This window comes from Orycteropus afer, unplaced genomic scaffold (genome assembly GCF_000298275.1).
Source record: "Orycteropus afer afer isolate SDZICR_OR568_19922 unplaced genomic scaffold, OryAfe1.0 scaffold00569, whole genome shotgun sequence".
In the NCBI taxonomy this organism is placed as follows: Eukaryota; Metazoa; Chordata; class Mammalia; order Tubulidentata; family Orycteropodidae; genus Orycteropus; species Orycteropus afer.
The window spans coordinates 70,996-98,049 of record NW_006922156.1 but is presented as its reverse complement, the minus strand read 5'-3'; the positions used below and the strand labels follow the sequence as shown (position 1 = coordinate 98,049).

The following is a 27,054-nucleotide window of genomic DNA, read 5'->3' as shown; positions in this document are numbered from 1 at the left end:
TTTCTTAGTGACCTCTGTTTCCATGAGAAACGTCTTTTGAGGTGGTCATTCCTGGTGGTGGACAGGTGGGTCTCTGCAGGAACAGGGCTAACACAGAAAGCCAGCACGGTATCTCATCCCAGAACAGTGGGTGTTCACCTACCCTAGCACCACTCTTCTGGTGCATAGCCTGAGTCCAGGGAGGTCCTGGGTATTGCAATGCTGAGTGAGGGAGGCCTGTGGCCCTTAGGGAGAACCCTGCCTCACTGGCTCTGCTCTGATGCAGGTCTCAGAAGAAATGGGTGGCCTGGGTCTGAGATATCTGCCTCCTTCTCCTACAGCCCAAACCCCCTGGTGGCCAGAGGCCAGCCTGTAAGTCCATTTCCAGAGATGGCAACACACATGGTTTTCCCTTCCTATCACTCCTTCCTTGAGGGCCAGTTCCAACAATAGTCCACTGGAGCCAGTACAGACTGGTTTATTGCAGGGTGGGGCAGGGGCAGGGGTGGGACAGTGTCCAGAGGGGTCAAGTGGCAGAAGTCTAGGCCTGCTGGCTCTGGGTCTGCCTGAAGCTTGGGGGCTGCTTCCTCGAGGACCTGAGGACCAGATTCCCATAAGCCTGTTCACCTTCCTCTGACCATGCCCCTCAGTGCCCACCTTCCCCCCCCCCCCACACACAGCTGTCTGGTGGTCCATCATCAAGAGCCCAGGTGACCAGGCCAAGTGTTCAGACCCTAGATCCTCATGGTGCCTCCTGTTGAAGCCTACCTCTAAGGTCATTGTCCCTCAGGACATCCAGCCACTAAGCTCCCCACCAGCAGACCCCCTCCTCCCCAGTTCCACCACCCCTTGTGATTCCTGGGAGACATGATGGATTTGGGTCTCCAGCATTCCTGAGCCACCTGAGCGATGGTGCTCACAGGCCCCACACTGAGCTGCAGAGGACAGGCAGGGAGCGGGGCTTGAGGGGGCAGGGAGAAAGCCCCAGGGGCTCTGAGACAAGGTGTGGGGTGGCTTGGTCAGTGGAACTGGCTGGGAGGTACCTGAGTCTGCAAAATGTGGGGCAAGAATGTGGCACAATGGTCAGGACTGGCTGGAAGTAGACAGGAAGGGGAGTGAGGCCTCACAGCCCAAGAGGAAGAAGGAGGCCCTGCCTGAGATAAGTGAGGGTGGCTCTGGAAGAGTGACTGCCCACTGCTCACAGGTACTGTGCCACATGGGGGTGGTGGTGGTAGGGGAGGGGTCTTCTCTGTTGCAGGTTCCTCACCAACCAGACATGCTGACTCAGGCTGGGCTTTGGGGTCTGACGCTTTCACCACCTCAGGTGACTAAGGTGCAGAAGACCTGGGGCCACACTTTGTGGACCTCCCCCCCGCCACTCCTCACCCCTGGAAATGGCCTCCCACCAGAGGTGTGAACAGAGGTGGTCAGGTGTCCACTCACCTAGGGCTATGCAGAGATGCACCTTGCTGCAAATAAATGAGAAATCCAGGTCACAAGGGGCTTTGCCGGTCCAATGCCCCCCTTCTCATTCTGCCCCATGGGGAACCCCTGAGCCATGGGCCCTGCTGGCCTCAGCTTTCCCTCATCAGTCCTAGCCCCTCTCTACATGCTGTCTGCCCGGAGCTCCCCAAGGAAGGTTGCTGAGCTGACACTACCCACTCCAGGTCATGCATCTGGACAAGAGGGAAGAACTAGGGGATGTGCTTACAGTGCTCCAGCTTTGAGAGGTCGAAGATGTTTTCCTCTGGGATGCCTCTGCGAGCTGAGTGTTGGCTGTACGCCTTCTGTCCAGCATCCCCCACAGAGAGGCCCCTGCCTGTAGCATCAGGGAACAGGGGTGTTCTCAGGAACCTGAGACCATGTCCCTCTCTGATGGACAGCAGAAGGAAGGAAGTGAGGGTGTCAGAGACCCTTAGGTGGTCCCCATGGAGTGAGGCCAAGCCCACTGTCATACACCCATCTCGAAAACCAGGCTTTGGGCCCAGCCTGTCAGGGGCCTCCTGATAGGGCTTCCAAAGGGCCAAGAAGTTGCTGGTGGGTCCTCTGATCTCTGGGCCTAAAAGAACAAACCTAGAGTGGCCAAGACAGGGGCTTCCACCAGACCCCTGGAAGTTTCCAGGAGCTGGAACCTGGGAAGCCATGCACACTGTGCACCCGGCACCAAGACTGTAATTTGGGGTTCTCTCTGGTGGCTCTGGGCTTAGGCCTGTGAGCTGCACCTACCATAGAGCTCTACCACCACAAGTTGGCCTCTGTCACTCTGGTTTTCAGTGTCGACCACAGCAAAGTCAGATGTGACGGCCACAAAAGTCAGGTAGTTCTTGCCCTCATCTGTGAAGGAAAGCAGGGGCGGCCCCAGAGCCTGTCAGGGTCTGCATCTGCCATGGACCCTCCCAGGCTGGCCAGAACTTCCTTGACACAGCCTCAGCTGGGGGAGCCCCAGCCTAGACCAGTTCTATAAGGAGCCCAGGGTTCCTTTCTCTCTCTTTAGCTTAATCTCTGTCTCTCTTTCTCCTTCTCTTCCCCTCCTGTACACCTTTCTCTGTGTTACTCACTCCCTCTCCCCCCGCCCTCTCCTATACATGAATTATCTTAACTGGACCTCAGTCCTCAAGGGCCAGGCCACATCTTCCACTCATCATTCATTCATTCCATCATTCATTCTTTCAACAAGAGTTTATTTTGATTGTGCCATGCTGAGTGAGGGTCATACCCTCAGTGGCCAGCACTCAGGACACCTGGGAAGGGGAGGGAGCAGGGATGGGGAAGTGTAGGGGAGGGGTCAGGAGGGTAAATGTGGCACAGTCTGCATGCTGAGCTGTGGGGCCTGCCCAGGCCCTGCTTAAACACAAGTTCAGGAACGCCTTGTGGTGTAAGCTTTTAGGAGTGGCAGCTCCCCACTGCTCCAGGGCGCTGTTGGGACCCCTCAACTTTGGATTGCGGCTTACAGGATGGCTTTTAAAACTCTGAAGCCTCTTTTGCTTTCCATGAAAAGTCTTACAAGGTGCCCAGACCCTGGGCTGAGCGTCTGCCCCTCCAGCCCCCTGACAGATCAGCGTCTACTCCCGGCCACAGGGAGAGATCAGGAGAAAAGGGCCTCCCCACAGTCCAATGGGGAACTCCAGGAGTCTGGGAGCACACTTCAGGGCCTCCTGCTCTTGGGTTTTGCATTTTATAGAGTGGTGCTGCCTGGTCCCTGCTGCACACCCTACTTCTCCCCTAGGCATGCTCTGGAGACCCCTCCCTCTCCTCACTAATGCCTGCCTGTCCTTGCCGCCTCTTCCTGAACCCCCACCCCAACAACAGCCCCTGCTAACCCCTGTCGGAGCCTACTTCCTCCCACTCCTACTCACACTCAAATTCATAGCGACCAGGGATGGCAGTCTTATCTGCAATGTAGAATTCCTTTATGCACTGTCCATTTTTTCTAGAAAGAAAGCCACCTTCTCAGTGAGAGATGCCTGCTGCAGAGGGGCTCTGTTGGGGCTCCTGGGACCTGGCAGGTGGAGCTTGTGGGGGGTCAGCTTTTACCTGTGGAAGTTGCCAACATGAAGGGGGCGAGGTGTGTGTGTGTGTTGGACTGGGTGCCTGAGACTGAGGGAGCAGGGAGGGGTGTGGCTGGGCTGTGTGTGGGGTGGCTGTGACAGGTGCTGCCTTACCTGTGGAAGTAGGTGACGTTCAGGTTGCCATTTTTCAGGAGCTCAATCGCGGACATGAAACACCTGTAGGAGCCTCCCTCTTCGATCACAGCCCGGTTGGTGGCACCAAGCTTGATAGAGTTCCATTTCCCTTCAATCTGGAAGTGACCTGGATGCATTTTCCTGGCTGCAGCCCCAGGGGCTGCCCTCCAGGTTGGGTCTGAGTGTCGGATGGAGGCTGTGGGACCATGGCATGAGTTCCACCTTCTGCCAGCATCTGGCCTCCAGTCCATCTGTTAGGAGCTAATCCCAGCAGGGAACCAGGACAACCTGATCTCATGTCCACAGTTCTCAGCCTCTCCAGACCATCAGCCTTCTGGGGGCCCTCAGGGGGACAGTGCCAGCTCCAGGGCTCTCAGTTTGGAAGGAGTGCCAACCTCAGTGTCCTCCTGTGCAAAATGGGGCTACCCTCCCCCACCCAGGGGGCTGAGAAACTGGGTAAGGGCAGGTGGCCTCAGGCTACGAGAGGCTGGGGGGGGGTTTGATGCAGGAGCTCCTCCCTCCCAGCAGTCACACTACCTGCTCTGCGTGGAAGTCAGGCTGCACAGGTACTGGTTGTGGCCCTGCAGCCACGCAGGCCAGCAACCCCAGGCCCAGGAGCAGCAGCTTCATTGTGCTTCCTGGTTTCAGGGACACTGGCATGATGGATGCATCTGTCATCCTATATAGAGGTTCAGTGCTGGGGCTACTCCAGGTAAACAGGCCCCCTGTGTCCTCTCCCTGCCCCGCCCCTAACACACCATCAGAAACAAAATGTTTTCAGAGCTGGAGTGTCTCTAGCCTTTGGCGATAACCAACCTTTGGAAAGGTCAGGGAGCCATGGGCTGCAGATGAGAAGTCTTTGTGAAAGACCTGGGAGGGCTAGACAGTCACATGCTGGGTTCCAGCTGGGATTCCTAGGACCTAGGAGCCCTGAGATGTCTCAGGGCTGGGTCAGGGGCTGTGCACACATTTCAAGGAGTGGCCTTGGTTGTCCTGGATTCCTGAAGCTATGACCCCACGAGCCTAAGCAGGCTGGGAAGGCAGCCTCCACTTTCTCCAGGGTTTGGCTCTTGACTCCACCAAGCCAGCTTTTGGTTGCTCTGGGTTCCACCCTACTGGGTGCCAGCCCCCAGGTCAGGCCGAGGCTAGCTGTGCCTGGGCTGAGGGCCAGGCGGTCGGTCTGCCTGGCAGGCTCTGCCACAAATCTGGATACCCTGCAGGAACACTCTGATGCTCCCCCCATCCCGACTGCTCCCTGCACAGGGATCCCTACTTCCATCTCCTCCGATCCTGGGTCTCTGTGACCCAGACTTTGGGACTCTTCGGATGTTGTGGCATCCAGAGCTGGCACATGGCACACCTTGGTGCTTTGCACTCCTGCCCTGCCCTGTCTGGCCCCTGGAACCATGAAAGCCCGTTTGTCTATTGCTGTCCGCTCCTAGTTGAGGGCATGACAGAAAGCCAGCTGCTAAAGCCAGCGAGACCAAAGGGATTATGGCTCCGCAGGTTCCAGAAGCCACTGGGCACTGAGGGAGCATATGGCTCTGTGGGCTGCTGAAGGGGACAGCATCCTGCCACTGCAGGTGCCAGATGCTGGCCCATCCCCTTCTCAGATGGGCAGAATGGATGGGGAGGACAGGGGAGTTGGAGACACCCGTGTCAAACCCCAGGCTGTGTCCTTGTGACATGACCTGGAGACTTAGCCATGTCCTTTCTGCTCCATCTTGCAGCTTCCTTGTCCTTCAGAAGGTGGGGTTAAGGGAGCCTCAGTAGCAGAAACTCAGAGAATGAGATGTGTGTGGGTGTGTATGCATGTTTGTGCATGTTTCTGTGTTGGTGTGTGCACATGCATGCACTCCATTGCATATATGCATGCATGTGCTCACACATATACATATGTGTATATATGCATGCATGTGTTCAGTGTGTATATGTTTGTGTTGGTGTGAGTGTATGTGCAGGGGCATGAACTGGATTGCATTTGTGCATATGTGTGTATGCATGTATGTACATGAATGTTGCACATGCATGTATATGCATTTTTCTGTGTTTGTGTGTGTGTAGATACACACACTGATTTGCATTTGTGCACTGAATGAGTGTGCTTGTGTACATCTATGTGCACATAGGTGCCTGCACAATTGTATGTTCCTTGCCCATAGCTTTCTCCACTCTTCCAAGGGGTCCATGGCCCTCTCAGGGTTCTTCCCCAGGACCTCAATACCTTGATGCTCCCCCCATCCGGACTGCTTCCTGCACAGGGATCCCTACTCCCATCCCCTTGGTTCCTGGGTCTCTGCGAGCGAGGGTCAGAGTAGAGAATTCAACAGGGCATTTGGGACTCTTGGGATGTTGTTTAAGTAGAAATGCCAACTGCATTGGGAAACCGAAGACTTGTTGCCTAGAGCTGTCTGGTCACATCCAGCAAGAGTGAGCACAAAGGCTGGGAGGAGGGCTGCAGGGGTGCAGACATGGAGGGCTGGAGCAAGGCTGGAGTGCTGCATGTGGAGTTGTCCAGGAGGCAGATCTGGTCATTGTGCTCTGGGCTGGGAGCAGGAGGTTGATGTCATTCTCTGTTGTGTGAGCTATGAAGGGACTTATTGGACTGGCACTTTGTTGTGATCCTTGGCTGCCTGGTAAAGGTCAGGAGGATTGGACGAGAGGCAGGGGAGGGCCTAGGGGTGCCTCTGGTGTCTGTGTCTGGCTGTGGGGCAGTGTCTATGGCCTGGCAGGCTGGTTTTCACAGCTGCAGTTGCAGGGAGTCAGAAGTCCAGTGGTTGTTCCTGCCACGTACTATCCTAGCAACTCTATACCTTCCTGGCCAGTGCTCACAGGGATGGAGGTGGGCACTGGTGGCCCAAGCAGCTGCCCTCTGCACGGCTCCAGGTCCCTGGGACTCCCACTCTCACCAAGAGCTGCTGGGAGGGGAGACGAAGCCCTCTAGGGGCCCACGGGCAAGTAGACCCAGGCAGCAGTGGGCAGAGAGGGATAGGCATCCATGGGTCACTCCTGCAGGAGTTTCCATCGGAAACTAAGTGTGTAGCTATTAAACTGCCATCATTTGGGTAGTAGATACTGGGTATGGTTCAGGAACTTGCCCTTGTGTGGAAATTAGCACCCAGACCTCAAACCTTTCATGGAAAAAAGTGGAGAAACATGCACAAACCGGAGAAGAACTCCTGAAACGATGAACACACTTCCAGCAAATGTTGTCTTCCAAGAGGTACAGAAGGGGGTTCAGGCCTGTAAGTGGCTTAGATCCAGACTAAGGGGCCAGTGAACACTGTGCTGACTAGCTCCCTGCCTTTCTCTTTTCCTCCTTCCTGGTTCCCCCCTCTTTTCTTCCCTCCTTCTTCCTTCCTTCCCTCTCTTTCTTTCCGTTCTTCCTTCTTTTCCTCCTCCCCCCTCCATCCCTCCTTCCTTCCAATCCTCCCTCCCTCCCTTCTGCCTCCTCCCTCTTTTCCTCCCTCTCATTCCTTCCTTCGTTTTCTTTCCTCCCTCCCTCCTTCCCTTCCTCCTTTCCTTCCTCCCTCTCTCTCTCTGATCATACAAGTCAGTGAAACTGGAAGTAAAGACATGTTTGTGTCCCTTAAGTACTCTGGCCTGTGTGATATAATATCTGAAATAAAGATCCAGTATCATGTACTTCCCTGACATCTGGCACCAAGAGGGCCTTAGGTGGCCTAACTGCCCATTCTGTTCCACAGATAAGATACCCACCTTATCACAGGGACCAGGCACAAAGCCTGCTTAACCCTGAGCAGTGGGCTTCAGTCAGCCCATGGAAACAATCAAACAAGCCTATCACATCCTTCTCTTGAGACTAGGGGACACTCTACCCTGTTGTTACTGAAAGCCTGCCTCTCAAGCCTCTGAGCTCACTCTGCTCCTGAGAGCAAACCCTGTGTTGCTGCTTGGTATGTGGTGTCCTCATTTTCCCAAGCTCTGAGCATATGTAACTAACAAATGCTGTCTGCTCATTGATCCAGGGCTGGGTGTTGGAGTTCAGCCATCCCCAAGACTCTAGAGCAGGAGCCCCTCCCTCATCACGAGGCCAGGAGGAGGTGACTGGAACAGCCTGCTCAGGATCAATCCTGAATGTCTCTTTCTGATGGCCACCAGTCTCTCTCACCCTGGGAATACCATGGTCTATTAGCCACACTAACTTGTTAGGCGAGGTGGCCGGTTATTACTCCCACCCTATGTCTGAAGGTGAAGTGCTGCCTGGCCCTGGCATTCTGGATTCCATGACACCACAGATCAGCTCCACCAGCATCTCTGACCCACAGAGGACAGTCTCCAGGGCCCCTCTCCCACATCTTAACCCAGAGCTCAGTCACCTGAGCCTCTCTCATCCCAACCCACAAAGGAGGGTCTCCAGGCCCACCCTCACCCAGTCCTGACCCACAGAGCACAGTCACCTGAGCCCCTCCCATCTCAATCCACAGAGGAAAGTCTCTAGGCTCCCCCTATCCTGACCCACAGAGGACAGTCTCCATGGCCTTTTCAGAAAGATTTTAACTTCTATTCTCTTACAGGCTCAGAGAACTTTTGTCTTTAGCTTTCACTATCAGTCAAAAGGAGCTCTGGTGGTGTAGTGGTTAAGGCATTTGGCTGCTAACCAAAAGGTCAGTAGTTTGAACACACCAGCCACTCTGCAGAAGAAAGATGAGGAAGTTTGCTTCCGCAAAGATTTACAGCCTTAGAAACTCAATGGGGGTTGCTATGAGTCAGAATCAACTCAATGGCAGTGAGTTTGGTTTGGTTTTGTTGATCAGTCTAAAGGGGCCCTGGTGGCACAGTGGTTAAGAGCTTGGCTGCTAACCAAAAGGTTGGTGGTTTGAACCCACCAGCCACTTCACAAGAGAAAAGACCTGGCAATCTGTTTCCATAAAGATCACAGCCTTAGAAACCCTGTGGGGCAGTTCTAGTCTGTATTGTAGGGTTGCTATGAGTCAGAATCGACTTGATGGCATTGGGTTTCATTTGCTTTTTTGGTTTTAGGTCAGCTCTTATCTCCCCACTCCTTTCCATGTCTATGTGATTCAACTCTAATAATTCATTCACCACAGCCTATTTTCTGTCTTGGGTGACATCACATCCTGGTTGAGTTTCTTTTAATTTACACAAAGTAAAGTTCACTCTCTGTGCTGCACAGTCTTTGGTGTGACAAGTTCAGATGGTCTTACGTGTACCACCAGAGCTCATTATAGAACAGTTTCTTCAGCACTAATTTCCTCAGGCTGCCTGTTTTCCATTCTCTAGTTCTGTCTTTTCCAGAATATCATATAAAGAGAGCTAGAAAACATGCACTTATTGGGGTTGGCTTCTTTCACTTAGCGAGATCTATGGGAGAGTCATCTATGCATTGCAGCGGCATTGGTTCATCTCTCTAGTTGCTGGGCGATGTGCCATGGGGTTATGTGTCCATAGGTTATGTAAATGGATAATGGTGGACCACATTTGGTTTGTTCATTCACCAGGGGAAGGATATCTGGCTTGTTTCCCATTGTGAGCAGTTATAAATAAAGCTACCATAAATATCTACACAGGTTTTTGTGTGAACATCATGTTCATTTCTCTTGGTAAATACTTAGGAGTTATATTGCTGGGCCATATGGTAGATGTATGGTTAGCTTTATTAGAACCTGCCAAGTGAGCTCCCACAGTGTTGTAGCATCTTGCATTCCCACCAACAGGGGAGGAACATGTTTAACAGTAGCGAGTCTCATCAGTGGGAGCTCAGGTGGCTTAGTGCCTAAGGTATTTGACTGCTAACTAGAAGGCTGGTGGTTCAAACCCACCACCCACTCCTTGGAAGGAAGACTGGGCAATCTACTTCCATAGATATATCACCTCGGAAACCCAAACAGGGGGCACTGAGTTGAAAATGATTCGATAGTAGTGAGTTTTTTTTTTTTTTTTTTCATTTTTATTCTCATTGATGGGGACTACATCATTTTTTTGGGGGTGCTATTGCAAAAGTTTTTTATTTTTAATTTCAAATTCCAGTTTTCTGTTGCTATTTGTATTAATTTCCTACTGCTTCTGCATCAAGTTACCACAACATGAGTGGGTTAAAACAACACAAATGTATTGTTTGCAGTTCTTGTTGTCAGAAATTCCAAAGGGGTTAAAGTCAGGATGTGGGCAGTGATGGTTCCTTCTGCAGGCTCTAGAGGACAATCATTCTGGTTTCTTCCAGCACTCTTTGGCTATTGGCCACGTCATTCCACTCTCTGCTTCCATTGTCACAAACACTTCTCTTGCCATTGACCTTCTTACTCTTCTTATAAGAGTCCTCTTATAAGGACTCTTGTGATTACATTTAGGACCACCATTTTCCAAGACCATTTTCCATCTCATGATCCTTAACTTACTTACATCTGTGAAGTCCCTTTTGCCATGTCAGGTGGTATTTCCAGGTTCCAGGGATTAGGACTTGGACATTGCTTGGGGGGAGGGGCATGCCTTATTCAGCCTTCCGCAGTAATATAAAGAAACACAATGGTTGTTCCTATGCTGAACTTATAACTTACAACCTTACTGACTTATCACTAGTTTGTTTATTTTATAGATTCTTTGGGAATTTCTATGTAAACTGTCACATCATCTGTGAACACAGAAAATTTTATTTCTTCCTTCCCAATGTATGCCTTTTCTTCTTTTTCATTGTCTTATCACCCTGGCTAGGACTTTCTGATGTCAAACAGGAGCAATGACACAGGACACCCTTGCCTTCTTCACCGTCTTAGGGGAAGGAGCCAGTCTCTTGCCCTGAAGTCTGATGGTAGCTGTAGGGTTTTTTTTTTTTTTTTTTTTTTGTCAGCTAAGGAAGCCTCCTTTGGTTTCTTAGTAGAATTGTACTTTCAGGCCCCCTTGTGGTTGAGTGAGGTTATATGACACCTTCTGGCCAACAGGTTATGTGTGCCTTCAAATGTAAATGGCTGACATGCTCGGTTACTAACAGAAAGTTTGGTGGTTCAAGTCAACCTTGGAAGAAAGGCTTGGTGATCTACTTCTGAAATACCAGCCTTTGAAAACCCCATGGGGTACATTTCCCTTTGACACATACAAGGGTGCCATGAGTCAGAGTTGACTCGATGACAACTGGTTTACACAGTGTGCCAACCCCCAAATGTCATGGGCCTATTCCACAAAAGCCATATATCCAGGCCTTGCTCCACATGGTGCTCAGGCATGCTTGGTCTGGAGCTCAGACCCCACCCCTACTCCTGCCCCCCCCCCCAAATCAGGACAGACTTAGAGGAGGGTGTGCATGGTCATTTATTGCAGCAGAGAAACCACTCAGAATGGGGGTCCACTGCCAAGACTCAGAGGGGTTGGGTCACAGGGCAAGTGGCTGTCCTTGGTCTTTTGCACTCTGATGACTCCTAGATGGGACGGGGGTTCTTCTGGTGATGCATCTCCCTTGTACAGAGGAGCTGGGCTCCTGGGACACTTGCAGACCTGGGGGACACAGCAGCAGCCCTGTGACTCTGGGAACCTGTGGATGCACACCAGCCCCTGGCCAGCAAGGGTGAGGGGCCCCCTTGTGTGAGGTGGAGCCCCAGCCCCACCACAGGCTCAACTTGGAGGAGCCTATCACTCCCAAGACAGCTTCCTTCCTCCTTCCCCAGCCTCCCAGAAAAATGAGTAGGGACTTGATGGAGCCCAGGACCTACAAAACAACTGATCGAGAAAGGCTGACCAGAGAGACACCAGCATTTGGGTTTCTGGGACTGCTGGGGGAGCTCCAGGACCTCACAGGGTGTGCTAGGGCCTCAGACGAGGTGGAGGTCTTTCCCCAGGCACTGCCTATTTGGAAGGGTGGGTGGGTACCTTACCCCATGAGGCGGACCAGCAACGCTCATCTACACACGACACCGCTCTGTGGGAGAAAGTGGAGATGGGATATGGTGGGGGGAGGAGAGGACTTGGGGCACACGAAAGGTGAAAAACAGAGAGAGGAAGGTGAGACCCCTTCACCCCCAGCTCCCCGGGGCCTGATGGAGGAGAGAAATTACCAAATCCAGGACAAATACCCTTCTTCAATTACAATTCACCAGCAGGGAACCTTGGTTCTTGGTTAGATTTCTTATGAACCAAAGTGAAGCCAGGACTTTGGATACAGGATCAGCACTGACCTTCCCTCTGGGTGAGGTCGAGGAACACCTGGATGTGCTGAGGTAGAGTCTTGAGGAGCTCTTTGAATTTCTCCATGACCTCGGTATCAGCCTTCATGGTTCTGGCTGTGGGGGGAGCTGGGTCAATCCCTGGTGTGACTGTCCTTCTGAGGTCAAGTTTGGCTAAGGCAGTTCCCCAGGTGGTGCCACCTACTCTTCAGGCTGCCTCCTTATCCCCATTGCTGCCCAGGCCCCTCACCATCATTCAGCATGGTGCTGGGCCTGCCCACTCCAGCAACGTCTGCACAGTCATAGGAGGAAGCACACACCCTGCCTCTCCTTGAACATCCTGTCTCACCACATGGACAGGGTACTTGCTGATGGCCCTAGGAGTGTCCCTGCTGCTCGAGGTTCCATGGTTAACTGGGGTTACTGGGGACATCCAATAGTATGGCTATTGGAACAAGAGAGAAGTCATCTTATAGTTGTTTTCAGAAGAAAGGAATTGGAAAGACATTTTCACATCTGATATCCCATTGGGTGACATTATTTAAAATCTCTATGAACAAGGGTTGTTGAATTTATATTAACTAAGATTAACTAAGATTGTTAACTAAGATTGTCCATAGGTTATGTAAATGGTTAAGTGCTAAACTGCTAACTGAAATGTTGGTGGTTCATACCCATCCAGGGGCATCTCAGAAAAAATGCTTGGAGATCTGCTTCTGAAAGTTCACAGACTTGAAAACCCTATGGAGCAGTTCTACTCTGCACACATGGGGTTGCCATGAATTGGAATCAACTTGAAGGCAACAGGTTTGGACTTTTTTGATTATCCAACAAGTCACATGAACTTGCAGGTAACTTGCTTGGAACATCCTCCTCACAGCCCACCTTAGCTTCATCTCTGTTCCCTCCCATGGCTGAGCAGTCCCCAAGAGCCCTGTCCACTGCTATAACCACATCCATTGCTTGTAATACTTCCCTTCCTGCCTGAGGCAAAACTAGCACCCCAAGCTCCTGAGGTAACATTGGACAGACCCTCTCCCTCCCCCTTCTCCACAAGCTCCCAGGGCCAAGGGGTCTGGCACTGCCACCTGCCATCTATAGTGCAGACCAACCAGCCAGGCTGTTCTCCAAACCTGCTGTCACAGAGCCCGGGGCCTCAGACCCATACCCAGGTACTGGCACACCACATTCTGTTGGGAGGTGGTGGTGTTCTCCATGCAGATGAACAGATAGGTTTTATAGTCAGTGTCCATCATGAAGACCTTGTTCTCACTCAGGTCTGGAAAAGAAACCAAGTCAGGCATAGACATAAATTCTGAATTCTCCATTTGCACAGGAGACATGTACTGGTTGGGAGCCTCTTATCATGGTCAGCAGGGTGAAAGGTGGTGTTGTCGCCAGTCTGCTGCCTTCGACTCACTTACCATGCTCTAGACAGCTACCTTGCCCTGACTTCATGGGGCACTTCTTTTAAGGCTTTGACACCTGCTCATGGACATGGAGGACTTTTTCCTCCAATGGTCCCTCACACTTTACAGATAGATAACAAAGCACAAGTAAAATTAGGAAAATCCTCAGTAGTTATTGTGACTCTCTGCCAGATACATTCCTCTGCCTCCTAGATGAGGAATTAATTTGCACATCCATTCATCCATCCATCCATTCATCCTTAATCCATCCATCTACCCATCCACTCACCTACCTACTCATCCATCAACCCATCTATCCATCCATCCATTCACTTATCCTTCCACCCATCCTCTCATTTTTCATCCATCCATCCATCTACCCACCTACCTATCCATTCATCTGTCCAGCCTTCCATCCACTCACCCATCCATCCACTATTTCAGATAAGCCGCCTTGTATACTGTGATTTGAAATGGTGAAGAAGTGGAGTTTCCATGCTGATCTTGGGGAAATGCATGGACACTAGGTCATAGAAGGGAAAGAACAGAGAATTATTGTGTGAGATGCAGTCAAATTCAATGGGGGAGAGATGATGTCCACTGGGGAGGCAGGTGCAGCTTCCTGGAGTTGGAGCTGAGCAGGAAGCATGCTCTGACTTGGGGCAGCTGGCTGCACATTAGCATCACCTAGGTAGCTTTCAAAGGAAATGCCACTGTCTGGCTGGGAATGTGCTTGGGAATGGTTAGACTGGAGCTCACACCAGCACAGCTTGGACACCCCCTAACCCCCCAATGTCCCACCCATGGCCTGGTGCACTCACAGCTGATCTTGAACTCTGCAGGGTTCTCAGTTTTCTGGGCAAGGATCTTCCTCTTCACACACCTGTCGTTCTCCCTGAAAGCCAACCAATCTGTGAACCCTTTGCTCAAATGCCATTAAAAAGTTGTGGTGGAGTAGACATAACTGTACACATACACATCAGTGACATTAATTACATTCATATGTTGTGGATCTATCCATTTCAAACACTTTCATCACCCTGAGCAGAACATAGTACTCTTTTAGTAGTAACTCTCTTGGCCCCAAACCTAAAAACCTCTAGTCCACTTCCTGTCTCTACACATTTGTCCTAGATGGCTCATGTAAGGGGCAGTGGAGTCATACAGCATTTGTCCTTTTGTTCTCAAACTCTATTTTGATAAAGCAAAGGCTGAGTGGAGCAGGAGGTGGAGTGTGCCCAACCCTGTATCTGGACACCACCAGGGTTGCACTGTACTCATTTGAGCCTTTACTACCATTTAGTTACCTGGCTGGATATGTCCACTGAAAGGCAGGTGGAGCCAGGGAGAATAAGCCTAGAGTTGGCATGGGTGACTCCCCTGTGTGGGTGCTATGGCAATTCTACAACAGTGATCCTGAGGGTCATGTTCTTCTCATCATGGCCTCCCCACCACCACACAACACTCTACCCCCTACCACAACTTCAGGACAGCTAGAGTCATCTCTGCTCTGCCCACAGCCCAGGACCCCACAGCCCAGCCTTCTCCCTGACCTGCTCCCAGACTGTCCCCCTGGGGCTCCAGGCTGTCAGCCTGTTGGGCTGAGAGGACCAGGGACCCCCTGAAGCCCTGTCTCTGACCTCTGGGTGCCTGGCACTGGCTAACAAGGACACTCCTGTTACATGCACACCTGGAGGTGGGTTCCACCAGGAACTGTCCTGAGGTCCCTTCCCTGGAACCCCACCTAGGAAGGCTGAGCAACTCTGTACCCCTGGCCCCTTGGCTGCAACCCAGGGGCACACCTACATCTTGAGCAGGACCATCTCCAGGTTGTCCTTGGGGGTGGGTTGAATCTCCTTGATGTGTATTCTCATAGGGGCATTTTCTGTCTCCAGGAGGGTCGGGTCGCTGGCTGCCATCACCATGGAGTGCCAGGGCCCTGCCAACTGAGGGGAGAGCCATGAAGGGCACACAGCAGGGTGAGAGGTATCTCTCTAACCCCACAGTGGGTTCTCCCTGACCCCGTCCAGGGAAGTAGAGCCCTGCCTCCTCCCAGCTCTCTTGACCAGCAGAGAAAGAGCAGGGCAAGGATCCAGTACCACCCTTCACTGTTGACCTGAGGAATATTCTAGCAAACTCTCCTTCTGTGCCCAAAGGAAGACCTAGCTGAATCCCTCACTAGGAGAGAGTGGAGAGCATTTAGATTTTAGGGAGCCAAAGGGCTGGAGCTAGGAAAGCTTTCCTAAAGGTAAGAGCAGCGGTTCCCAAATCTCAGTATCCTCTGGATCCTCTTGGCATTCTGAGGGCCCAGCCCCCTGTCTGCCCTGAAACAGCCCCCACCAGGCCCACCCTTATGGTACAGCTGTCCTCTGACCTTCTGCACTTCCAAATCCTTCATGGTTTGAGAGACACTGATGGTGTGAACACCACAGATGAGGGTCAGGCCCAGGGCAAGCAGGAGACACTTCATGGCTGTGGTGGTGCACTTCCGAGCTCCGAAAGTGAGAAGGCCGAGGTATTGCTGCCTGCACCTTATATAGGAGGGCAGTGAGGTCCCCAGTCCAGGACTGACTGCCTGCCATGGGGTTCCAACAATTCCCTGATTCATCCACAGGCCCTTGGGGGCTTCCTCGATTAGGGCAGGACCAGGCTTCTTTCCTCCTTGTCCCAACAGGAAGCTCACTGTGTTCCTGGGCCTTGTTAGTTCCTGGTAGAGCCACGGATAGGAAGAGTCAGCTTCAGGCTGACTGCCAGGGTTGGGGCACTTCCTGGACAAGGAGTGTCAGGACACGGTCCTGTACCGGCACAGCTGTGTCCATGGCCAGATAAAGGCATGTGAAGGCTCTAAACCCTGATAGTCTGTAGTACCCCCTCACTTTGCTCACATTTGAATGGGATATGTGAGTTATATATACACATCTGTATATATGTGTATGTGTGTGTGTGTCTTAGCTATCCATGATGTAACTTCTTTTTGAACGTTACAGTTTTGGTTACCTCTGTGCTGCTCTGACAGAAATATACCACAAATGGGATGGCTTGAACAAACAGGAATTTGTTCTCTTACAGTTTGGAAGGCTAGAAGTCTGAGTTCAAAGCTGTATGAAAGCCCCTCGACCTTGGGCTTCCATTCTGCCTCTTGCTCCCGGCCCACTCCCAGTGCTAGAGGCATTTCTTCATTCAGGCAGCTACTGGCTGCTGAGGCTAACAAGACCAAGGTCGACAAATAAAATGGCACAGTCCCAATGTTATCAAACCACACGCCAGGACATTAATTCAAATCCATTGAAAGTCCCAAGGTTGGCAGAGCATGGCAGGCTGCTAAACAATGACACGGCTACATGCAGGATTCAAGCATGCCATAAGCTACAGACAATTCCCAAAGCTTTTCCATTTTTCATTCAAAGTATTTCTTATATACAGGAAGCAGACCACATCCCTAAGGCAGCTACTCAGCTGCTCACAGTAGATTCTACCATGGAGTTGATTACCAGTCTTATCATGGGTAATTACTTTCAGCTGCCCAGCCACTCAACCAGGCCCAGCCAAGTTGACAAACAAACTTAACTATCACAGTTACTATAATACTAAAAACTGAATGCAAAAGTGGCACATGCCATTTTAGCAGAATGAGATTAACTGGATTATAAAATTTTTGGTGGATACAAGGTACTAATAGTGACCCTATGAAGGAAATGCTGCCTTTGCTATGCTTGAGCTTGTCATAACAGCCATTGTGTCAACCCAGTTCATTGCGGGTCTTCACCTTTGTCACTGACCTTCTACTTCACTGTATAACACATTTTACTGTATACCACATTTTCTACAAAAAGAATAACAAAGAAGATGAGTCAGTGAACTTAGTTGTTTCAAAAATCATTGCAAAATTCTGTTGAGCTCTTACAATGGAAAATTGACTTTCACCAATTTTGCTTTAAACAGCTCTTACTTCAAATTTATGCTTGTTTATGAACAAATGAAAATTTAATGATCAGAAAGCAAACATTACAACAAATTATTATATTATATTTTTAGAAAGATCTTTCATCTCTAACATGCTATAATTAAACAGATTTTTTTCTATTCTTTGCTCTTACAAATTCTTCAATGATTTTCTCACAATTACACTGCAAAACAATATTTACTTTCATTCATAATAAGGATAATGAATGCAGTCTTTCCTGAAATCATTGTTGTTTGCTAAGCTTTTGTCTCTTTAGGTTTAGGGTTAAGATTAGAGTTGGACCCAGTTGCACATTGTGTGAATGTGGCAAGAGTTAGACTGGAGAGCCTGCTATCACTTTTTGTTTGTTAGGAAGAAATGGTGTACTTCCAAGAGACCTGTCCGGATAAGGAGTTTCAATTATAGGGGAGGGGACCATAGGAGATAGACGTCAGCGAAGGTGTTGAAGTGGTAGAGGCCTCATGGTTTAAACAATCTTTCCTGATGGTGCCCTGGTGACCCTGCACTAACTTTACTTCCATCTGGCATATTCTCATGCACTGGAGCTAGTATCCATTTCATTTAGTGCCCTGCCAGTTCCCTTCTACATGCTTATGGGATAATCTATCCCTGACTATCCTGGCAAGGAGGGTCCTCTCTCCCAGAATGGGGGGCTTGCATGCCATCCCCTGACCCCACTGGTTGCTGGCTGCTGCCTACCCTTCCTGCTCAGCTTGTCCTCGGGAAAAGACCCCTTCCCTCCTGTCCTCCTGGGTTTCTGGTTTACCCTCCTGCCTCGGGTGCCAGCTTCCCCAAAACCCTCCACAGAGCACTGAGTGGAGGAGGGCTAGAGAAGAAGCTGGCAGGGCACCAAACTGGCAGCATGGAGCCAGCTCAGCCATTTGCTGTGAGGACAGCAACAGCATGCTAGAATGCCAGTGCAACCATGATCGTGGAGGTGCAGCCACAGCTTTGTCCTCTGGGTGGGCCCTCGGTGGGGATTTGGGGCATATGCACTGGAGTATATCCCAGGGGAGGGGTGTGACCAATGCCTATCTGTGTCAGTCCTGCCCAGCAGCCCCTTCATTGCAGGGAGCTGCAATAGACAATCTGGAAGACCCACCTGCCTCAGAGGAGGGTGTCCTGCATATATTCTGAGGGGGCAGAGCAGGTTGGAGACACAAACACCTGGGGTGAGTGAAGAAGACCCCCTGGTTTCACATTCTCAATGGTGTATGGGGCTCATGGCCTGGGCATGGTGGGTGTTGGGTTGGAGTGAGGAAGGGGCACCCCAGGGTGTCCTGGGAGGTGAGAAGCTGGCTCTCTTGAGATGAGGGGTGGGCATGTGGGCCCTGAACACTGGGCAAGGCAAGGCCTTTCCAGTTGGCCCAGGGCCTCCTCAGGTGGTCCTCCCACTGCTACCTTGGGGACCTGAAGTGGAGCTTAGAGGTCTCACAGACTGGCTCTGGTTTACTCCTGACCTCTGCTTTCTTTCTATGTCAGCCACTTGTTACCACACCAGATGAGAGTCCGCCCTATCCATCCACCCCAACAGATTAGGTGCTGATCCCAACTCCTCCTTCCAAGGCTGGGGGCCAACTGCAGAGTGAGGGGACCTGAGGAAACTTGAGTGTTCTCTCAGCAGTCAACTCAAGTGGGGTCCCCTGTAGGTAGCTGGTTGTGGAGCTGCCCCAGGACCTAGGGTCCACTGCTCACAGACAGGGGTCAGGTGACCACAGCTGCCCCACCTCAGGGAGACACTGTGCTCAGCGTGCTTGTGTGTGGCTCACAGCCTCTGTTTTGGGTAAAGTTTTGTTGGGAGGGGAAATACAGCTGGATAGTGGCTGGACAAGGAAATAAATGGTGGGCAGATCTTGGATGGCCAGCCTGAGCAGAATGGCTCTGCCAACAGCGTCATCCTCGCACTGTTTTGGCTCAGTCAGTGTGTGCAGGACCTACATTATCTACATTTCTCCTTTACCCCTCACCAGCCCTTGGGGCTTAGGGTTCCTCTTCTCCCACTAGCCTATAGTGAGAAAGGTGCCAGCAGTGACACAGGGGACAAGCCTTTAGGACAGACTGCGTCAGTGGCACTTCTACGAACCTAAACACAAGAGTGTCTGCCCTGCAGGCATTCTCAGAGATGTGTTCTTCCTGGTGTGTCCTGGGAAGGTAGTTACAGAGTACGCTTTCTAGGCACACCTGTCCACAATTCTCAGGAGTCATGTTCCACAGAATACCACTGACAAAACCCAAAACACTGCTGGTCTCACACACTCTGTGTCCTGCAGCTGTTCACTGTCCCCAAGAGTGGGTCCCAGGAGAGATCCCTAGCCTCAGGCCAGCCCTCGGTGCTGGGATCCCTTGTTTCTATGATAGAGCCTGGCAGGGTGCTCTGGCCTAAAGAGGCAGGAGCTCTGGTAGCATAGTGCCTAAGGCACTTGACTGCTAACCAGAAGGTTGGCAGCACCAGCCACTCCTCAGAAGGAAGGTTGGGCAATCTACTTCCGTAGTGATACCGCCTCAGAAACCCAAGGAGGGGTCACTATGAGTTGGGGCCAACTTGACAGCACATATCAACAACAACAACACAACTGTGAAGGTCAAGGCCTCTACATGGGTAAGAATGGAAACCATTCCCCTGCATTGGCCATGTAGGCCTTGCTTCCCCAGGGCCCCTCCACACAGCCTGCACTGCTGAACGGTGAGCAGCTCTACTTGTGGGTGTGAATTTGCCATGCTGGGCATGGCCTGGCACAGGTGTCTTCAAGCCTGTGTATTCGTGGTCCACCTTTTATCTGGGATGCACTCCTTACCCTAGGGGGTCTGGGCCCTGCACAGACCCCCTCCCCAGGGCTCCAAACTCACTGTCTGCACTCACCCTCATTCCTAATTGCATCACCACAACAAATATGGTATGGTCTCATGCTCCCAAATGTGACACCAAGCAGAATGCCTCCAAAGACCTCCAGCTCTAATTCTCCCCTGTGGTCCACAAGGCTGCCCACCAGGCCCTCGGCCCTGCAGGATGTCACATAAAAATTAGCGCCAGCTAGCCTCTTACCTGACTGGAATGTCCTTCCAACAAATGTCTCCATGGTTCATACCCCATGTCATTTGTCTGCTAGGCCTCATGAAATGTCACCATCCCTCACCTCACTTAATTGATCTCATTGTTTTTTTATAACAGATTGTATTTTAGAGTTGGTTCAGTTTACAGAAACATGGTGTAGACAGTACAGAATCCCCACACTCCCCTTTCCCTCCACCCAATTTTTCTTTTCAGCCTTGGTATCCAGTCCCTCTCATCTATCTGTCTATCATCTGTCTCTTCTTATCTATCTCTAAATTATCTATCTATAATCCATCCACCTCTGTATCTACTTATCACCTATGCATCTCATCTGTCTCCCTCTTATCTGTCTCTGTATTTTTACCTCTATAACTATCTATCATCTAGCTGTCTATCACCTATTTATCTACATTTTACCTATCTTCTATCATCTATCTCACTATCTTTCAATCATTTATCTATATCTATCATCTATCTTATCTATCTTATATCATCTGTGTCTGTCTGTCCATCTATCATATGTTTATCATATTTCAATCTTATCTATCTATTGATCATCTACCTCACTGTCTATCAATCATCCATCTATCTACCTGTCTATCATCCCCCCACTACAATGCATGCTACTTCATGTAACATTGGACCTGTATTGTTCTGCTGCTGTCTGTGGTACACTCATCACAGAACAATCTAGACACACACATGGTATATGAGGGCTCGTGAATGATGGGTGCTGGTTAGTTTGGGGTCAGTTCATCCATGAACGCATCCCAGAGAATAGAAATGTTCTTTTGTTACACAGCTCAATGTCCTTGTGTTTTTGGAAGGTTAGTTATGTATTTGAGCCAAGGAGACTGAGTGCCACCATCAGGCCTGTCAGACCTGGCTTGGGAATGGGGCCACACCCCCTCTGACATTTCTTAGCCTTCACTGTGAACAGCCATTGGGAAAAAGTAGGGATGTTCAAAGGGGCACTGTTGCCCTACTGGTTTCCTTAGAAGATGTCCTTATCAGCAGTCAGGAAAGCATGGTCTTAAAGTAGGTAGAGAGCACAGACAGGGTGCAGGCTCCCAAACCACCTGCATGCCACCTCTGTGGCCCCAGGGAGCATGGCTGGCAAGGAAGAGCTCCCTTCTGGGGATTGTGATGTAGAATCAGGAGAAATGGCCTCTAGAGACCGAGGGGAGACAGCAGGTCTCTGGCTGTGGGTCTAGACATGAGCGCTAGCTCTTGAGGAAGTTGTAGCTCTTTGGGGCAGAGAGTTGGACCTAGGGTCCCTTATGCTGGGTTTCGGGCAGAGAAAGGTCAGATAGCTGGTTCCTGTCCCATTTTTTCCTGGGGGCTGGTCAGTTTCATGGAGTGTTCTGCCTGCCATTGAATGGCCATCCTGTGGGTCTCTCCATCAACCTGCTTAAGAGGTAGGTGTGCTGCTGGGCTACAGTTGAGGGGCCAGGAGTTGCTCAGCCTTCCTGGGTGGGGCTCCAGGGTGGGGACCCCAGGACAGTTCCTGGTGGGACCCACCTCCAGGTGTGCATCTAACAAAAGTGCCCTTGCCAACCAGTGCCAGGTGCTCCAGGGGTAGAGACGGGCCTCAGGTGGTTCTTCATCCCCTCAACCCAGCCCAAGGGCTTCTAGCCCAGCGGGCTGGCAGCCCAGAGCCACTGGGCACAGTCTATTGGCAGGTCAATCTGGAGACCAGGCTGGGCACTGAAGATAGGGAGATGGGGTTTTGGGGTGTGGACAGGCAGAGATGACCCTGGATGCCCTGTAGTTGGGCTGGAGGTTGAGAAAGTTGGGGTAGGTGGGCAGTGGGAGTCTCCCCTGTTGGATGCTGTGACCACACCCCTCTCCAAGGAGGATAGGAGGGGCCAGAAAGGCACTTGAGAATTTGCTCTTATAAGAAATTTAAGCAAAAACTGATAATTTTCAGGGTGACCTGAATAGGGTTCACTTGATACTAGGATGACAGAACATGTGGTAACAGGGAGAGTGCCCAATGCACCCCACATAGATGGGGTGCAGTCTCCCAGTCCATGTGGTGCTCAGGACAAGCCTGATCTAGAGCTCACATCTCACCCCTATTCTTCCTCCCCTGCCTCCCTTCCCTCCACAATCAGGACAGACTCAGGGGAGTGTTTGCATGGTCATTTATTATAGCAGAGAAACCTCTCAGAGTAGGGGTACACGGCCAAGACCCAGAGGGGTCCAGTCATAGGGTGAGTGGTTGTCCTTGATCTTTAGAACTGTGATGACTCTTAGATGGGAGGGGGTCCTCTGGTGAAGACAGGGTTGATGGGTCTCCCTCGCTGCAGAGGAGCTGGGCTCCTGGGACACTTGTGGATGTGGAGAACATAGTGGTGGTCCTGTGACTCTGGGAATCTGCAGATGTGCACCAGCCCCTGCCCAGCTGGGATGAGGGGCCCTTCTGTGTGAGACAGAGCCCCAGCCCACCCACACCCTCAGCTTGGAGGGTACCGTCACCTCCAAAGCAATCTCCCTTTCTCTTTCCCCAGCCCCCTAGAAGGATGAGCAGGGACTTGATGGGGCTCAGGACCCATGAAACAACTGTGCTCAGCCAGCCAGGGTTTCTGGGACTGCTCTGAGAGCCTCAGGACCCCACAGGGTAAGCCTGGGACTCGCAGGGGGTGGGATCTGTCCCCAGGCACTGCCCAGTAGGGAGGGTGGGTGGGTACCTTACCCCATGAGGCGGACCAGTGATGCTCACCTACACACGGCACCTTTCTGTGGGAAAAACGGGTGATGGGACATGGTGGGGTAGAAGAGGACTGACCAACCTCCTGGGGACTGAGAGGGTTTGTGTGAGGTGGAGGCAGGAGGTCCTGGAGGGGACTATAATGTGGTCAATAACAAATGGCAGCTGCTTCCCTGAGCTCCCACAGGCCAGGACAGGTGTGTCCTGGGATGGCCACGATCACAGCAGGGTCTCACCTTTGCCCTGAGAGAAGTCCAGGACGATCTGGGCATGCATAGGCAGGGTTTTGAGGGCCTCATCAAATTTTTCCACAATCTTAGTGTCGGCACTCAGGGTCCTGGCTGTGGGGGGAGCTGGGTTAATCTCTGGCATGGCCACCCTCCTGAGGCTGAGTTTGGCTGGGGCAGTTCCCCATTGGTGGTGTCGTAGCTCAGTGCCCACTTGTCTTCCATGCCACCCACCTTGGAAAGTTGTTCTCCATCTAAATTGTTCCTGAGGCCACTGACATCCCCTCCCTCAGAGGCTGCTGGGGTCATCTCAGCCATCCCCTCAGTCACTGTGACAAATCACACCCTAAGCCAGCCTTTCAGTGTAGCCACAAACCCTTGTCTTCCCCTCTGCCCTCTCTGGCCTGCCCCTGATGTTGGTAAGCGCCCCTGTCCCTAAGCACACATAACCTACAACCTGACCTCTTCCACAGCAGACAATCTCCAGCCCATGTGACCAGGGAAAGAGAGAGGTTGGCGAGGGTGCACAGCACATGCCTACTATCAAAATGAGGGCAAAAGGTATGGGCACTATGAGGACTCAGGGACATACCCAGGTACTGGCACACCTTTCTAGGCTCCTCGGTGGCCATGGGAGTCTCCACACAGAAGAACAGATAGTGATCGTAGTCTGTGTCCAGCACTGAGACCTTCATCTCACCCTGGTCTGGAAGGGAACCGGCCAGAGACCACAGTCCATACATGAACTCCTTTAGATGTCGATGGTTGGGGTCTGTGTTCTCTTCTCAGCTACCCAGGAGGTGTGGGCTTAGCAGGGACCCTGGCCTGCCCACTCCCCATTAACCATGCCTAATGGGGCTGCCGGGAACTCTGGTGGCACAGTGCCTAAGGCATTTGACTGCTAACCAGAAGGCTGATGGTTCAAACCCACCAGCCACCCCTCAGAAGGAAGGTTGGGCAATCTAATTCTGTAGGGATACCACCCTGGAAACCCAAGGAGGGGTTGCTATGAGTCAGATCTGACTCGACGGCAGTGCATTTTGATTTTTTGAATAGGGCTTCCAGGAGGTGGGTTAGCCCAGTATAGTCAAGACAGACCATGGCCCTCCTCCTCGCCGCTGGAGTGCTGGGGAGCCTCCAGGCAACAGAAGACTGGGCTCAGAGTCACGTTGCTCTCCCTGATCAGAACCATCGGCCAGAGAGGGAGGCCGCCACTCCTGGGCCATCCAGGAGAGAGATTGACCCTGGAGGCACTCCAGTGGACACTCACAGTTGACAATGAACACAGCAGGGTCCTCGGTCTTCTGGGCAATGACGGTCATCTCCACACATGAACCATTGACCCTGGAAACAGAGTATTGGGGGTTGTTCATGAACCCATGTTATGGCAAGAGCTGGCCAGAGCTGGGCTTCAGGTGGCACCAGCACTGGGGGTGGCTGGAAAGTGAGATTTCCCTGTGTTTGAGGGGACTTGGGCATCAGGCAATGTGATCAGACAGGGCAGCCAGGAACTGAGGGGTGCTACATAGCATCTAAGGGTCCCCTGGGTGAACTGACTCTGTCATTGTGGGGCTTTGATGCAGTGTTTCCATGAGACTTATCTTACCACTGCCCACCTACCCCAACTTTCTCAACCTCCAGCCCAACTACAGGGCATCCAGGGTCATCTCTGCCTGTCCACACCCCAAAACCCCATCTCCCTATCTTCAGTGCCCAGCCTGGTCTCCAGCTTGACCTGCCAATAGACTGTGCCCAGTGGCTCTGGGCTGCCAGCCTGTTGGGCTAGAAGCCCTTGGGCTGGGTTGAGGGGATGAAGAACCACCTGAGGCCCGTCTCTACCCCTGGAGCACCTGGCACTGGTTGGCAAGGGCACTTTTGTTAGATGCACACCTGGAGGTGGGTCCCACCAGGAACTGTCCTGGGGTCCCCACCCTGGAGCCCCACCCAGGAAGGCTGAGCAACTCCTGGCCCCTCAACTGTAGCCCAGCAGCACACCTACCTCTTAAGCAGGTTGATCTTCAGGTTGTTCTCGGGTGTGGGCCACATCTCCTTGATGTACACTCTCAGAGGGGCTTTTTCTGTCTCCAGGAGGGTCAGGTCACTGGCTGCCATCACCATGGAGTGCCAGGTCCCTGTCAGCTGAGGGGGGGAGCTATGAGGGACATCCAGCAGAGCAGGAGGAGGCCCCCAACCCCACCATGGGCAACCTCTGACCCTGTCCAGGGAATCAGAGTCTTCCCAGCTTAGGTCTGCCAGTGGCAGTGGAAGCTTGATGGGTCAGGGTTCAAGGCATATTTGAGGACCCCTACTCTGTGCCAACACCTGGGCTGTGTGCTCTTCTGTGTTTGGAACCACTGTGTTCTCTTAACCCAGGGGGCTGTTTTAAGTAAGCTCCATTCGAGGTGCCAGCAACTTCATAGGTGAGTCCATCCCCAAAAGTGAGAAGGAAACATGAGAATTTGGGAGATCAATGGTCAGAGCTAGGAAAAATTCCTCCAACATTTGTGGGGTGGGAGGTGATGGTCAGTTTTATGCATCAACTTGGCTAGGCCACAATGTTGTTGTTAGTTGCCATTGAGTGGATTCCAATCCATGATTACCTAGTTATTGATCAGACAACAATCTAGGTGTGGCTGTGAAGGTACTTTTGTAGATGTCCTTGGCACCTACTGTCAGTTGACTCTATAGAGATCCCCTCCATAATGTGAATGGGACTGATCCAATCCACTGAAGGCCTTTGGAGGGCAGCCGAGATTTCCCAGGAGGGAGGAATTCCACCTGTGGATAGCAGCCTCACCTCCTGCCTGAGTTTCTAGTCTATCCTGTCTATGGATTTTGAACTTGCCAGGTCCTCCACAATTGCCTGAGCCAATTCCTTGACATCTTCCTCTCTCCATATGTATGTGTGTGTGTGTATGAATATGTATATATATATTCATATCTATATATCCATCTGCTGGTTCTGTCTGGTGCTGTCCTAACTGGTACAGGGGAAAACATTGTCCTATGACATTGTAGAATGTTGTGCATTCCTTTTGGGTTGCTTAGGTCCTGGGCTCTCCTCCCTGTCTCAGCCCCACAGCATCCACCTCCACATATCCATACCTTCATGATGTCCAGGTCTTTCCTGGTTTGGGCGATGTCCACGGCCTTAATACCACAGACGAGGGCCAGGCCCAGGGTGAGTAGGAGGTACTTCATGGTAACAGTAGTGCACTTCTGAGCTCCGAGAGTGAGAAGGCCGAGGCAGCTCAACTTGGATCTTATATAGGAGGAGAGCAGCAAGGTTCTCCCAATCCAGGTCCAGACCTGGCCCCGCCCTCCTTGAGGTTCTATGAATTCCTGCAATTCACTTCACTTAGCAGGTCTGAGGCTTTTTCTTCCAGGACAGTTTGAGGCCTTCTTTCTGGGTAGAGTGCCATTGACTTCCTGTCCTGTCCCAACAGGAAGCTCACTGTGTCCCCAGGCCTGGTCAGTTCCTGGTAGCATCCCAGACAGGAGGAGTGTGGGTTCTGCTCTGGGCTGACCTCCAGGGTCGGGGCACTTCCTGATGAAGCTCTTAGACAAGGACACATCAGGACACTGATGTGTCTGGGAGGGGACAAGTTCCTGGATCAGCTATCAAGCCAGCTCCAGAGTCCCACTGCTGACCTGAGGCAGCATGAACATCATTCTCATGGACCCCCTCTGACTGGTATCTGCACACCACCATCTCTGAATGTGCAGCAGCTTGGATACAGCAAGCCTCTCTGGTGGCCATTGTGTGGGGGTGGTAGTGACTCCCCCAAAAGCACCAGTCCCCTAGATTTTCCATTATGTCTGTGGCCAAGTGTCAGGGCCAGCCCTCCTTAGGGGAGCAGCCCCATACCAGGTCCTGGGGAACCCAGCTGAT

General features: G+C 51.7%; 3 protein-coding genes across 3 annotated transcripts; all 3 read right to left on the bottom strand.

Moving 5' to 3' along the window:
- Positions 1 to 1,673: 1,673 nt before the first annotated feature.
- On the bottom strand, positions 1,674 to 3,799 carry LOC103210073 (lipocalin Can f 6.0101-like). Its single transcript, XM_007955988.1, has 4 exons — positions 3,642 to 3,799; positions 3,336 to 3,409; positions 2,206 to 2,313; positions 1,674 to 1,798 (listed from the first exon to the last, which is right to left on the bottom strand). Exons 1-4 carry the CDS (start codon positions 3,797 to 3,799, stop codon positions 1,674 to 1,676), a joined length of 465 nt encoding a protein of 154 aa, XP_007954179.1.
- A 7,737-nt stretch (positions 3,800 to 11,536) lies between these two features.
- LOC103210072 (beta-lactoglobulin-1-like) lies at positions 11,537 to 15,676 on the bottom strand. The gene is made up of 6 exons (XM_007955987.1): positions 15,581 to 15,676; positions 15,013 to 15,152; positions 14,028 to 14,101; positions 12,966 to 13,076; positions 11,810 to 11,914; positions 11,537 to 11,553 (listed from the first exon to the last, which is right to left on the bottom strand). The coding sequence occupies exons 1-6, from the start codon at positions 15,674 to 15,676 to the stop codon at positions 11,537 to 11,539; spliced, it is 543 nt and encodes a 180-aa protein (XP_007954178.1).
- Positions 15,677 to 23,154: 7,478 nt separating this feature from the next.
- On the bottom strand, positions 23,155 to 26,363 carry LOC103210070 (beta-lactoglobulin-2-like). The gene is made up of 5 exons (XM_007955986.1): positions 26,268 to 26,363; positions 25,162 to 25,301; positions 24,433 to 24,506; positions 23,755 to 23,868; positions 23,155 to 23,276 (listed from the first exon to the last, which is right to left on the bottom strand). The coding sequence occupies exons 1-5, from the start codon at positions 26,361 to 26,363 to the stop codon at positions 23,155 to 23,157; spliced, it is 546 nt and encodes a 181-aa protein (XP_007954177.1).
- Between the last annotated feature and the right edge of the window lie 691 nt (positions 26,364 to 27,054).

Excerpts from the sequence above, each read along its gene's own strand:
- LOC103210073 (XM_007955988.1), bottom strand. The coding sequence starts at position 3,799 with ATGCATCCAGGTCACTTCCAGATTGAAGGGAAATGGAACTCTATCAAG. Across the intron at positions 2,314-3,335 it reads TGGTCGCTATGAATTTGAGT|ATGAGGGCAAGAACTACCTG; the intron begins GTGAGTAGGAGT and ends TTTCCTTCACAG. Across the intron at positions 1,799-2,205 it reads TGTGGTGGTAGAGCTCTATG|GCAGGGGCCTCTCTGTGGGG; the intron begins GTAGGTGCAGCT and ends CTGATGCTACAG.
- LOC103210072 (XM_007955987.1), bottom strand. The coding sequence starts at position 15,676 with ATGAAGTGTCTCCTGCTTGCCCTGGGCCTGACCCTCATCTGTGGTGTT. Across the intron at positions 15,153-15,580 it reads AGGATTTGGAAGTGCAGAAG|TTGGCAGGGCCCTGGCACTC; the intron begins GTCAGAGGACAG and ends CTCTCCCCTCAG. Across the intron at positions 13,077-14,027 it reads TGCAGAGTTCAAGATCAGCT|ACCTGAGTGAGAACAAGGTC; the intron begins GTGAGTGCACCA and ends TTTCTTTTCCAG.
- LOC103210070 (XM_007955986.1), bottom strand. The coding sequence starts at position 26,363 with ATGAAGTACCTCCTACTCACCCTGGGCCTGGCCCTCGTCTGTGGTATT. Across the intron at positions 25,302-26,267 it reads AAGACCTGGACATCATGAAG|CTGACAGGGACCTGGCACTC; the intron begins GTATGGATATGT and ends TCCCCCCCTCAG. Across the intron at positions 24,507-25,161 it reads AAGATCAACCTGCTTAAGAG|GGTCAATGGTTCATGTGTGG; the intron begins GTAGGTGTGCTG and ends CTCTGTTTCCAG.